Source organism: Notolepis coatsorum (assembly GCF_963971535.1).
Source record: "Notolepis coatsorum genome assembly, chromosome: 11".
NCBI lineage: Eukaryota > Metazoa > Chordata > Actinopteri > Aulopiformes > Paralepididae > Notolepis > Notolepis coatsorum.
In genome coordinates this window covers 38,458,896-38,473,309 of record NC_140175.1, presented here as the reverse complement: position 1 = coordinate 38,473,309, position 14,414 = coordinate 38,458,896, and the positions used below count along the sequence as shown (strand labels likewise).

Below are 14,414 nucleotides of genomic sequence, written 5' to 3'. Positions count from 1 at the left end.
TGACCTTGGTGGGCTCTAGGTCAACTCCTGAAAAGGGGGTCAATGTCAGACTTTGCAATCAAAAGTTAGGGGGCTAATAACCCTTGCCATAATTTCAGTGCGCCCCTAACTTTTGATTGCAAGGTCTGACATTGACCCCCTTTTCAGGAGTTGACCTAGAGCCCACCAAGGTCATGCATATCAAGTTTGGTCAATGTCAGACCTTGCAATACACTGTAAGGCACTGTAAGGCTACTGTCCTGCCTCACTTCCAGTGATGAAGCTAAGCTATGCTAACGGAGAATCTATTCCCAAAGCTAAAATGCACGCACAGAGACAAAAAAGGTATGCATCTTCTTGTCTAACTCCAGGGAAGATGTTAAATAAGCTAATTTCCCAAAATAGTGGAGTTATCCTTTAAGTTCCATCATGGCTTGAATTCTGTCGAATACTTTCTCCAGTTCCCCAGTAAACCATATCGGCGGTGTTTCATCGTTAGCTTCGACGTTAGCTGCATTAGCTTCCCCGTTAGCCGGTGCGTTAGCTCCTTGCGGTCTCACGCTAGCACTATTGCTAACGCCGGGCGATGTCACCGTCTTCCTGCTCGGTTCGGTCCTTTTGGGTGGCATTTCTTTGTTGGTTATGTGCTTAATAAGCGTGGGTTGACATAAACTGAAGTTTAGGCGGAGTATGTTCGATACATCAGGTTTTTCAGGATTTTTGTGTAGGAGCCCGTTCCACTATGTCCTTCCTCTACGCCGCCATCTTCCCCCGTTGTATTGCTAAATTGACATTACTATGGCCCATTCAACATCAATTATCTATTGTTCAGGATGTAGGAACGTTTTACTTTTTCATTCACACAGTCATACTAAAATACCGTCCAGAGTATAAATATGTTTTTATCGTTTTCTGCTGTATTTCATAGAACGTGAGATATAGCCATAAATGCATAGATGATCAAATGCAGTTTGATACCGATCAACGTTATATTAAAAATGTCAACTGTACATGATCCTAAACATCATGACTGGTCATCTGCTGGTGACCGGAGGGGGGGGGGGGGGGGGGGGGGGCGTTTATAATGCAATGACCGACGTTAGATGATTCATGTAGTATGGGTGATATATAGATCAGAGCAGTTTGTATGGATAATAATAATCAAAAACGCTAAAACTCACGGCAGCTTCCTCTTACCGTTGGGCGATCACACTGGCGCAAACAGATCCCAGTTATGTGATGTTGATCTAGGTGATCCAGTTCCGGTTTGTATAATACTAATATACGTCCAATCATGTTTATTGAGTTATGGCAACGGATCGATATGCACGGTGTCTGGATAGAGTCCCGCGAGCGATAGCGAGTGGCCGGACGGAATAGGGGACGGACTAAGCACTTCCGGCCACTTCCGGTTTTGGCAACTCGCCGATCGGCCACCAGGTGGCGGTATTGAAGCGTTGCAGAGTTGAGCAGAGTCCTACAACACCAGCAAAGACTCCGTGGGTGAAATGTGAATACCATGACGAAAATATGAAATATTTATCTCAAAGACGCCGTAACCCGTCATTGGCAGATTACGCATGGCGAGGAATGACGTGTAAACACGTCATCGGCGGAGAAAGGGTTAATTACTCAGATATTCAAACAATTATGCAATTATTGTGAAATTATTGAAAATAATTATTATTTAATGCCTTCTGTGGAATTTGTATTTTTTATTTGTTACATATCTTTTATTGATTAATTATACATTTGAAAGAATGCAGGTTATAGCCAACATGCAATATATCCCACTGATTGGTACAATGGGACACACATTTGTTTGATATACCTATAACCTGCATTCCTTCAAATATATCATTAATCAATAAAAACAGATATTGAAATACACTATGTAGCCTACTTACTACACCAACACTGCAAATGTGGATAAATAAATAAATAAGAACTAAAGCTAATCGCGTGGAAATAGACTGCATTAATATTGCATAAGTCTTGTTGTGTGCGCCACACACACAGTATAGCCTACGTGTCTAATGAATGAACAGTAGGCTTATATTATTCTAATTACTTGTTTCATTAGGATTTAGTAGATACTATATGCTCTGCCCTATACGTACAGTACACATATTAAGGCCACCAGAGTCGGGCGTACCATGAGCGGACTGCATGGTGGACTGTACTACGGGCAGCACAGTATCTGTGCTGCTCTCCTAATAAAACAAGTCATTAGAATAATATAAGCCTATACTGCGTTCATGCATTACGCACGTAGGCTATACAGTACTGCACGCGTGTGTCTGTGCGCACGCGCTGCGGCAGGTGCACCACGAGCTGTATTATACATGACGACAATACATTAATCTAATCTCATTTTGATCTGTCGCAAAGTGCTTCCGCATATCGGCCACCATTTTCACACGGCTGCATCATCAGTTGCATTCTAATGAGCTGGACAGGTGTGTCTAACTATTGACTTTTTGCGATTTCATTTGCACACTGCCCTATTGGCTGCCTTATAAGGAGCTTCGGAGGCGTGGTTTGTATGCAAATGACCTGGACGGGGACACGCGTTCACGTTTCAGAATGAATGCTGGTGTTGTAGACTCCGCTCAACGCTCCAACGCTCCAATACCGCCACCTGGTGGCCGATCGGCGAGTTGCCAAAACCGGAAGTCCCGGAAGTGTTTAGTCCGTCCCCTATTCTGTCCGGTCTATCCAGACACAGTGCATATCGATCCGTTGCCATAACTCAATAAACAACATGATTGGACGTGTATTAGTATTATACAACCGGAACTGGATCACCTAGATCAACATCCCATAATAGCGATCTTTTTGCTCCACGCTCATCACCAACGGTAAGAGGAGACTGGGGTGAGTTTCAGCGTTTTTCTTTACCATTTTCGATACAAACTGCTCTGATCTATATATCACCCATACTACATAAATCATTTAACGTCGGCCATTGAATTATAAAGACCCCACCCCCCCCCCCCCCCCCCTCCGGTCAACCGCAGATGATCAGTCAACACGTGGACCGTTGTACAGTTGACATTTTTAATATAGCATGGATCGGTATCAAACTGCATTTGATGATCTATATGCATTTATGGCTATATATCACGTTCTATGGAATACTGCAGAAAACGATAAAAACATATTTATACTCTAGACCGTATTATTGTATGAATGTGTGAATGAAAAAGTAAAACGTTCCTACATCCTGAACGATAGATAATTGATGTTGAATGGGCCATAGTAATGTCAATTTAGCAATACAATTTAAAAAGTTATAGCCCTGCAAAGAAGGTGAACATCTAAACCGGATGTGGCGCTCTGTGCCTCAGGGAAAAAGTTCCGGCAGAGCTATCTTGTTACGTGGATCCAGACAAACACCTCGAGTGCATTGGATCGCTTTCGAGACGCAAGAATCAATATGCTTTCGGCGTTTATTGCGTCGTACAAACGGAAAATGGATCTAGCAGATCTAAATCAAATAATTGGAATCTTTTTTTCTCCAGACTCATCGGCCACAGGTAAGAGGAATCTAACGTTAATTCCAGCTGCATTTATTTCATTGCAATCCATCTGATCAACGTATGTCATACTAAAGAAAGCAGTTACTGACAATCAAGGAATCATAAACGACCCCCCCCCCCTTTCCTTCACGCATGATGGAGCATAATGTATAGCGATCATATGCATTTGAATTTTTTAATATAGCGTGTATAGGAACGAAATGCCAATCGATTATGTATAATATGCGTCGGGCCTATAACTCGCGTTCTAGGAATTACTGCTCTACACTCTAAAAACACTTATATTCACGACGGTACTAACACGACAATGTATGAATGGAAAAATATAACGTTCCGACATCCGGAACGATAGATACCCGATGTTGAATGGGCCATAGTAATGTCGATATAGCTATAATATTTAAAAAGTTATAGCCCTGCAAAGAAGGTGAGCGACTCCATAGGGTTACAGCACTGGCAAAGAGTGGTATAAGATGGGCAAACTGCGTGGCAGACAATGTGAGGTAATTTATTTAGTTTACATAATGCGCAATAATAGATATTCGAATGGTTAGAACCTATGTGTGTTTTATTTTTTTAAATCGTTTTTTTCTTTTTTTTTGAAGGAATACCGGTAGTCAAATGTCCTTTTAGGCCAACTTTGACAGCCCTAGTATGTTCTGCATCTGCGCAAGAGAAATGGGTGGAAAATAGAGAATATATTGATGTCACAATGCAAGTTTTTCCCCATATATGAATCAAAGGTGTTCTCTCCCGTCTCTCTCTCCTGGCTGACTTCTTCCAACATGTGTAAACCCACAGCCAGCTGGCACAGACACAATGCGAAAACTATGCTAGACGATTGGCTAGTTTTCGAGCAAGAGTCAGCTTGGTGTGTCAGGGCCTTAACCGGAAGGTAGGTTCAATCGCTGTTCATGTGATCAGCTCAGCAAATCAAAGACAGAAAAAAAAATCTAGTTATACACACACACACCAATGTACCACTAAAACAGTATGTCTGCCTGTAGACACAAAATACTTTTCAAAAGTCAGTCATTTTAAAACTGCAATTTCAAAATGAATAGAACAACGTTGACATTAGCAAGCCATGGATTAAATGAGTGTCTTCCCTGAGGTCAACATCACCACAGCCAGAATTTTGCGAGCTGCTCCACAATAAGTTGGACTGAACATGAAAAGGTTCGCTCGCGGCTTGACATTCTAAATCTAAACCAACTACAAAGGGATCCAAAGAGGGCAGGCTTTCTTGGTGACATAATAAATTAATTAAACTACTACAAGAGAGTACTGAAAGAAGCTACCATCTATACACCCGTCCACCAGACCCCCCCATAGACTGTGTGCAACATAGCACAAGGAGTGCTCTAAAATAAAATAGTGTTCAGTAACTGATCAGCGGAGAAGCTGGACTTACTCAATGTTCTCTGGGCTTCCAGTCAGAGTGCAGGGCCGGTCCATCATGCCGCCGCTGTCTGTAAGCACACAACAAACAGGCTGCTTAGAGGTGACATTTCCACACAGACAAGCAGCATGGAGTTCCAAGGAAGGCAGCACACGCACAAGTCTAAGGCCACAGCACGATTTCAAAAGGGGAACACCGCCCATTTTGAAGAGTAACTAAGACCCATGGTGATTTTGCTGCCCATGCGGTTGATATTTGAGTGCCAAAAGGCACTATTAAAGTCTGTCTAGGAAACAAAAGAGGTACTTTGACATCACAGAGTGGTAGGGTTGGGTACCGTTCACATTTGAACCGGTACCTGTGAATCGATATCGGTACCCGACGGTACCCTTTTTCGGTACTTTAGTGTCTAAAAATGTTATCTACCTACCTCAGTTGTAAAAAAAAAAATTGTCCAAACTTCAAATTATTTATTATCATTATTTAATTAGAAAAATTTGTTAATATATATTAGGGCTGTCAGTTTATCAGATTAATTAGATACATTTATTACACAGCAAATTATCACGTTATGAAAATTAACTCACAATTAATAATAATAAAAAATTATTTATTTATTTATTATTATGAATTTCTTTTTATCTCATTCATTCCATAATAACGTAGAATAAACATTTACAGTTTTTTTTTTTTTTTTTTGCATGTTCTTGGTATCTGATTCTAGGGACATCTATGGATCTCAGGGAATGTGTTCCCAGTGTCAGAAATACTGTGTCTGTTACTAGGCTTAAGTAAATTGTAATGAACCAAATGAGAATATCAATTCAATTTTGACTGTGAATAACACCATGCTAAAATTGACCAGACCTGAAAAATCTAAGCAAATGAATAAATGGAAGATGATTAAACAGTACTGAATTCTGCCACATACATGCAATTTGAAATATGATTATAGAATATAGAATATCAGGCCTAAAATGGTTATGCGATTAAAATGCGATTAATTAATTACAAATAGGGATGTCCGATATTATCGGCCTACCGATATTGGCATTAAAATGTGATATCGGAAAATATCGGTATTAAAAGAATATATATATATTTTTTTTTTTACATTTCTATAACCTTTATTTACCCAGGCAAGCAAGTAAGAACAAATTCTGATTTTATTTATTGTCAAAAGTATGCATAATGTGTTCATTCCACAACAAGAGATATGTAATGTTAATTACCTGAAATTATTCCGTTTTGGGGGGGGGGGGGGGGGGGGGGACCCTGCATATATCGGTATCGGTCGATATCGGTATCGGAAATTAAGAGTTGGACAATATCGGTATAGGTAAAAAAAGCCAATATCGAGCATCCCTAATTACAAACCCTGTAATTAATTAGATAAATTTTTTTTTAATCGCCTGACAGCACTAATATATATATTTATTACATGGCGTTTTCACATTCGCCGAAATGCTTGCTTGTGATTGATCAATAGCCCCCCGACAGCGGTCATTATTTTTCAATAATGACCGCTGTTTTTTCAATAATGACCGCTGTGCGCAGCTGTTCGCAATCAAGCCCACTGACACACACTGTTTCAGTGCAATTAGACACTGCCGGTGTTCTGCTGCCGGCGATGACAGGGGGCGGAGCGACGAGCGGAGCCAGAACGCGTGTAGCTTTATGCCAAGCAAGCAGTGCAAAAATTTACCGTAGTGGCATGCAGTAATGCGCCTTTCATTTTCCGCCGCCCAGCGCCCAGGTCGCGCGGAAATAGGCTGTCTATTGCCATTCTCTTTGACAAACTCTAACCTTAACCAGCTCCTTAACAACGCCTAAACTTAACCGTTCTAACCTTAACCAACTCCGAAACCATGCCTAACCTTAACCATAGAAATTATATTGCCATTCTCTTTGACAAACTCTAACCTTAACCAGCTCCTTAACAGCGCCTAAACTTAACCGTTCTAACCTTAACCAACTCCGAAACAATGCCTAACCTTAACCTTAACCTTAACCATGCCTAACCTTAACCGGCGAAATAACCTTAACCGGCGAAATAATACACGTTAAAAAAAAATCACGTTAAAAAATATTTTCGATGGGATTCGAACTCGCCAGCAAACAAGCCATAGGATCCACAGCCATGTGTCCTTGCCAATTGAGCTATTGGTAGATACTGAATAAGGGGCGGTGACTTATATATATTGAGCTCCGCTCAAGGCGGGATCTCATGCGCATGCGCGGGCACCTCGCGCGAGCACGCCGGCGCACGCACGCACCTGAGCGAGCACGCCGCCGCCGGTGCACGCACGGTAGCATTTGTCTGAAAAGAAGGGCGCTTTACCGCACTAGCGTGCGGTGACGAATGCGGAAGCATTTTTGCACTGCTTGCTTGGCATTAACGTACAGGCAGCCAGAACGCAGCCAGAACCAGTGTTGCGAGTCGATGTAAAATTAATTAGGTATATTGTTAGTAAGTTAGCCATGTAATAAGCGGGATAATGTATAGCTATACTCTGTCATTGTCGCAAAATAATACCGAAGCGGCTCGGTATTTTAAACTGTGTCGGTCAATTATTTTGCGACAATGACCTCGTAGCTATACATTATCCCTTACATAATATTGCAGCGAGCGTTGTCTGCATCTAGCTTTGTAAAGTGTAACCACTAGGGGTAGAACGGTTCACAAAATCCACGGTTCGGTTCGTATCACGGTTTTAGGGTGACTGTTTTCGGTTCGGTATACGTTGTTTTTTATTTAAAAAAAAATTAACACTCCAAACTAGATACTATACATCAGCATAGGATATTATAGCCTAAAAATAATCCAACTTTTCAGTTATTCTCAAGGACGTAGTCATGCAAAAACTGAAAGTGAGGCAGTTTGACATCAGGCACATTATTTTGACAGTGACCGGTTAGAGCAGGGGTCGACAACCTGCGGCTCAGAGGCCGCATGCGGCTCTTTAGCCAATCAGCTGCGGCTCCCTGGCCCAAAAAAAATATATATATATATATATTTTTTTTTTTTTTTTTTTTTTTTACTTTTCTTTTTTTCTTATTTTGGAGATCAATGTGACACTGAAATGAAAAAATATTTCATCAACTAAGATATTTAATCAACAAAGGGCTTACCTGTATGCCTGATATGTGGTGCAAAATTTGCGAACGAAAAATTAACTTTTTATTTTATAGATTTTCCACAAATAATAGAGCTGCATAGTTCATGGTTTTATTTCAAAGTAGGTCTACAGATGCCAGTGTTTTTTCTCCTCTTCTGTGTTTTATTTAAAAATAGGTCTACACAGCCAGTCTTTTTTCTCCTCTTCATAAGAGTTTGAGGTTTGGTAAAAACAGCAATAAAAAGTATTTTTTTTTCTTTTTGTTGCTTTATAATCCCATTAATGCAACAAACTGTGTGCTATAAGTATAAAGTATAATAAATCGCAAATTACTTTGGGTATGCAATTGTCAGGCGTTTTATGCTAAATGTGGGGTATGCTTGGGGATATATAAAACGTTATACACCGTGTTATCTTCATTTTAAGGGTAAATAGGTTGTGCGGCTCCCTGAGCATTTTATTTTGTGGGACGGGGGGAAAGTGGCTCTTTTGATAGTAAAGTTTGCTGACCCCTGGGTTAGATCTAGGAGAGATTTTGGTACAGCAAGAGGGGAGGCATTGCCGATTTAAACAGGCTTCTCATTTATTTGGTAAAAAAAAAGTTTACAGCGGTTTGCCTTAAATAATGTTTGGCACACAAAAACCGAACTGACTGAAAAATATAGGCAACATTTGTCAAAATATTAACTTAGTGCAAACAAACAAAATAATTAAACCTTTCTATTTTTGTGGCCACATTATAGACAAAGGCCATCAACATAAAGTATGCATATGCTCAACCAGCACTAGACGTTCTTATCAAAAAGGAAAAGTCACTGTTATTTAAAATAAATAAATCATGTGTACTGAAGGAAGTAGCCTTGTTTTTCAATGTGTATATAATGTAAATATCGGTGGATGACAGCATCTACTCATAGCCATTTCAGAGGAGGACAACAGAGAGAGAGTGTGTGTTAGCAGCAGACTAATAGCAGCAGATGAGGATTTGGGCTGTGCTGGTAACATCAACAGCTGATAGCCACAGCGTCGGGTTACTCGATCTTGAAAAAGTGCATTACAGGGGAGCTCCAGTAGCTCACCGCGTACCTCGAGCGCTATTTCGGCGCCGGGGACAACCGTGCTCGTCACGGATCTGGGGTTAGCGAGTTCGATTCCCGGACTGCAGCCGTATCTTTCTCAGAGTGTCTTCCCCCCATCTGTACCCATTCAAACCTGTTTCTGTCGGTCATTCTTGACCAGAGAAAATGCGATAAACGCAAAAAAGAGCCAGCGGAATGGCCAAAGTTTAAAAAAGAAAAAGAAAAAGTGCATTACCAAGCCACAGGGGTAAGAGGTGCGGTAATATCAACATCGCCGTTGCTATAGTGATTTGGGTAAAAAGTGCCATTGCCATAGTAACAGTCACGAGAGAGAGTTCGACATCGCGAGACTTGAAGACGGTTTTCAGAAGACTAGCCCGACTAAGACATGAGGCGGAATTGAGCAGACGCATTGACAGAGACTTTGAAATCCCTCCTCACCCTCGCTGGGTGGGGGAGGGACTTGCCACGGCTAACAGGGAAGGCCTTTGGACAGCTAGGCCGCACAACCACCGAGCGGGGTGACAGAAGAGAGATCGTTAGAATAATGAATTTAGTTTTTCTTCAAAGACTGTTCAAGGACATTACAGAATGGGTTACATCTTGTACGAAGCTATGTTTATGAAAATAAACATCATGATCTAAGGAAAGAGATTGCACATTGCCAGTGTCGTTTTCATCTGATTACGGATGTACCAACGGGGTTTGATAGCAGTGTGTGACAGCCAATGTGAAGTATTGAAAACAAACAACGCAGATGGGGAGAGTCACAGAGGAGCAGGTGGCGAGATGATTGGCTGATCACCGAAGTATCCAACAGTACTAAATATATATTAACTTTTTAATTGCATGAAACATTATGAAGTATTCTCTTATGCCACTTTTCACTGCATGGTACCTAATCGACTCGACTCGCTTTTGCTTTTTGAGCATCTTGGTTGCCGCATTTGAAGTGACGTCACACGAGGAAGTAAATAGTCAACAACAGTAACACAGCGTTGGAACCTGGAGAAGCCCTGATGATATAATATAAACCAACAGCCAATAAATGTGAAGTTATCTTTGAACCTCCGTTGTCAAGCCCCGACTGCTTTGTTGTTGTTGAATAAAGTAAAATCCTAGGTAAGCGTGTATTGTGCAAGTGAACGTTGACGTGAGGCACACTTCATAGGTTTCATTTAGTGGTCAACGAAACGTTTTTATTTTGCATTGCCGAAATGTGGATCATGGATCTCACATTCGGTAGTACCGACGTGATTCGGTCGATACCCTTAAAAGTACCAGATTCGGTACCCATCCCTACCGAGTGGGGCGGGGCAGCATGTGCAGCACTCTTTAATAATTCACAGACGTTATTACTGAAGCCCCAAAAGAACTCAGCCAATGTTTGTGAACACGCAACGGGCCACTCGCTCCGGGAAATCAGAGATAGAGCCCTCCAATTTGTGACGTCACCTGGAGGGACATTCTGGGGCTGCTCCATAGACAATGAACAGCCAACTTTGTGGAGGCAAAAGATTTTGAATTCTTACCACCAAAATGTAAACTCTGAGCTGACCTCAACACTTGATAACTAACTCAGAACATTTCACAGCTCCACAAAGTCCTTGTCCCATGCATAGTCTATGGAGTAGCCCTTGATTTCACAAACGGGTGACATAAAAAATTGTGTTCTCTAGATTTCTAGCTTTAGGAGAGCAACACATGTTGAAATATGAATTCTGCCCAGGGGAGCACCCTTTAAATGGATGGCATTCTCCTTTAACTCATTGGACGCCAGACCCGAGATAAGTCTGGTTAACTCGCAGACGGTTGAGAAAAGTCGGGTTTTCATCGTTATTTTTTTTATTCGATATTTCCATTCATTATCCATCCAGGGAGCCTGGTGTTATCATAGGGAATGAGTCTGAGATTGCAAAAGTGCAATACCGGCCGCATCCTACCAGGCGGCGGTATCGAGCACCCTTTGAAACCTTGTGTCTTGGGCTGTGCGTCAATTATATGGGTCCAGGTCAGCTCTTTTTCTCCGGGCAAGACGAGCGGTTATAACGCTCGGATTGAGAAGAATCAAGTACTCCCGATCCATGTTTTGTGGTGGATTATGTTGGCGACACGATGGACATCAATACTTGGAATGACGATCAGATAATTGGAATATTCTTTTTGGGGTACATCCTAGTCAAGGTAAGGGCTATATGATATCAATCTTGCGTTGATCCAATAATGTTTTCATTGAGATCCGAGCGTATGTGTGTAACGTTAGTCTAGAGCCATATGGAATCCGCGTTCCTTTATGTTATGGGACTTGTACAGCACTTTGTTCAACTTTGTCAGTGCTGTAAAGTTTAAACCTTTTAAAATCTTAGACAAACAAAACACTTTGCTTTCATAAAATATTGTAAGCCGTCATTTGAGGCTTTATAAAAGCAGCACAATGAACACAAATCTGTCAGTGCAGAGTCAGAGTTGATTTTGCAAAAAAAAAATATATATATATATCATTTTTTTTTTTTTTTTTTTTATCCACTTTTTCTCCCATTTTCTATATTTTTCTCCCATCCCAATTTCGTATCATCCAATTCAACCCTCCCCTGTCACGAACGCTGTTTCTTGCCTCCCACAAGCCGGCTGCAATGTGGACTAAGTCATACATAGCACAAGTCCACTCCGGTACTTGAGGTAACAGCAGTCGCATATTTTCACCTGCGCAGCTCGATCTCTCAGTGGCGAGGAGTAACGCGTGGGAGGCTCACGCTGCCCCCGACACTTCCTGATTCTACTGCGCAGGCGCACCAACCGACCTGTAGGAGTCGCTGTCCACAACGCCCGATCCCCACCCATCAGTTTCCCACCCCCTAATACGGCCAATGTGTATTAGTATGAACGACCAGCTAAACTGAAAGCAATGTCTCTGCATTCGTGGCGAGCGCCTTGCCCACTACGCCACGTAGCCTTTTTTTTTTTTTTTTTTTTTTTTTTTAAATAATCAAATTTTATTTTCATATTTGAATCCCATGCCCATCTAACGAAGCTTTGAAGCTTCGAAGTATTTAAGACAGCCCTATTAAATGGACTGTTATATCTTATTAAATTGTGGACATTTATTCATTCCCACTTATTAGACACTATTTCTGATGGTAAAATGAGCGTACAAAGCAAAATACAGAATTCTGAAATATTAAAACGAAAAAAAACGGAATTTAAAAAAAAAATTTAAAGGATTTCATATGGCTCTACGTTATTCCATAACGTATTCCGTTGGTGACGATCAAAGCATCAAAAAATTACCCCCCCCCCCCCTTTCATGATGGAACATAATACCCATCATATGCATTTGATTTTTTTATTGTAGCGTGTGTAGGGACGGAACGCCAATGCATTTAGTATAATACACGTTGCAGGCTATTAACGAGCCTCCCAGGACCGCTCTAAAACCATACTTATATTCACCACGGTATAAAACGGGATGTATGGATGACATTTTTTTTCTTTTTCACATATTGAACGATAGATACTTGATGTAAAATGAGCCATAGTATTGTATCCATAGCTATAATATGGAATATAGTTATAGCCCTGCAAACACCGCCACGTATTCCTATACTTTAGAATGCTGGACTTTTAACCACACATCACGCATATCGCTCCGGCGCTGATTGAGTTAATACACTTATTTGTGGATGTAAACGAGGACACACTTCCTTTAATTTAAAAAGGTTAAGCTACTATGTAAACATCCACAAAGAAAGTAGTACTATTTCAGTATTAACACTTTGAATGCCACTCACGGCTTTTCTCGGGTTTACCCCCCGACCGTTGAATGCCACGTCACGAGAATACTGTTTTTTTTTTGTTTTCTTTTATTAGCGATCTGAAATCATATTGCATCAAGCGAGCCTACCGTTGGAGATCCAGGCACCGCCGGCGCTCAGATGTGAAAAAAGCACCCCCTATCGTCTCCCAGATGGTAAATCACCCTTTTGAATTGGACTCAATGAAAGTGAAGTGGGAAACATTTCTGACTCCACATTTTACTTCTCACTGATGTAACCGGGGTCTACCAGAGTTCATTCTGGAGCCTTGGTGCCGCGGCGAATATGTGTTTTACTGTATACACGATGGATCAATCAAATGAGCGATTTTTTTTAATGGCGATCGGAAATTGGAATAAACCATTTGGATACCATCTGACCTCAGGTAAGGAATCTATGTTAACAGTCTTAGGATAATCAGACTCGTTTTCACAGATATATAAGCGTTTCCCCTATATATGATAGCTGTTTTGACTGTAAAAGCCATCAGGAAATAAGAGCAGCGATTATCAGCGCGCGGCACGAGCGTGCGTGCGCACACATACTATCAATCATCTAGCGTTTATTTGAAAACGATTCATAAATAGGCCGACAAATGACAACGTTCTGGAATATTCCAGTAAAAGACGATTATCATAGAATGGGTCGTTTTTTCCGCGAAAACGAGTGATTTTCAAAATGCTATCAAACGGAAATGAAGCGATAAAAAAACAATCTGCCTTGACAATGTTGACTGGAAAATAAGTCTTTGATAAGCGACGGGCAGATTAGACACATAGCCATAATTCAAAACATAGATTAGGCAATATTAAGTTAACATTGGAGTGGATGGTGGCATTCAAGGGGGTAAAAAGGAAAACACGGCTGGCAATCAAAGTGTTAAGAGTGGATGCTCCAAGGGAAGTGCAAGCTGATGCCACGCATGAGAAAGACTACTGAATGGGATTCTGAAATGGCCTCAAGCCTCTCCGGTATACAACCTGCTTAGTAGGGTGGTATGCTCATGACTCTTAAAGGGGAACTCCAACATTTTGGGAAATTAGCTTATTTAACATCTTCCCTGGAGTTAGACAAGAAGATACATACCTTTTTTGTCTCTGTGCGTGCATTTAGCTTTGGGAATAGACGCTCCGTTAGCATAGCTTAGCTTCATCACTGGAAGTGAGGCAGATCCGTAGCCTTACAGTGCCTTACAGTGTATTGTAAGGTCTGACATTGACCAAATTTGATATGCATGACCTTGGTGGGCTCTAGGTCAACTCCTGAAAAGGGGGTCAATGTCAGACCTTGCAATCAAAAGTTAGGGGGCGCACTGAAATTATGGCAAGGGTTATTAGCCCCCTAACTTTTGATTGCAAAGTCTGACATTGACCCCCTTTTCAGGAGTTGACCTAGAGCCCACCAAGGTCATGCATATCAAGTTTGGTCAATGTCAGACCTTGCAATACACTGTAAGGCACTGTAAGGCTACGGATCTGCCT

At 41.3% G+C, this 14,414-nt stretch overlaps 1 protein-coding gene across 1 annotated transcript in view; it reads right to left on the bottom strand.

Annotated features, from left to right (window-relative positions):
• Positions 1-14,414, bottom strand: part of fubp3 (far upstream element (FUSE) binding protein 3) — a 147,230-nt gene that overhangs the window by 61,967 nt on the left and 70,849 nt on the right. Inside the window, 1 exon segment of the mRNA XM_084323998.1 lies at positions 4,936-4,993. Within this exon segment, the coding sequence (XP_084180124.1) occupies positions 4,936-4,993 (58 nt within the window).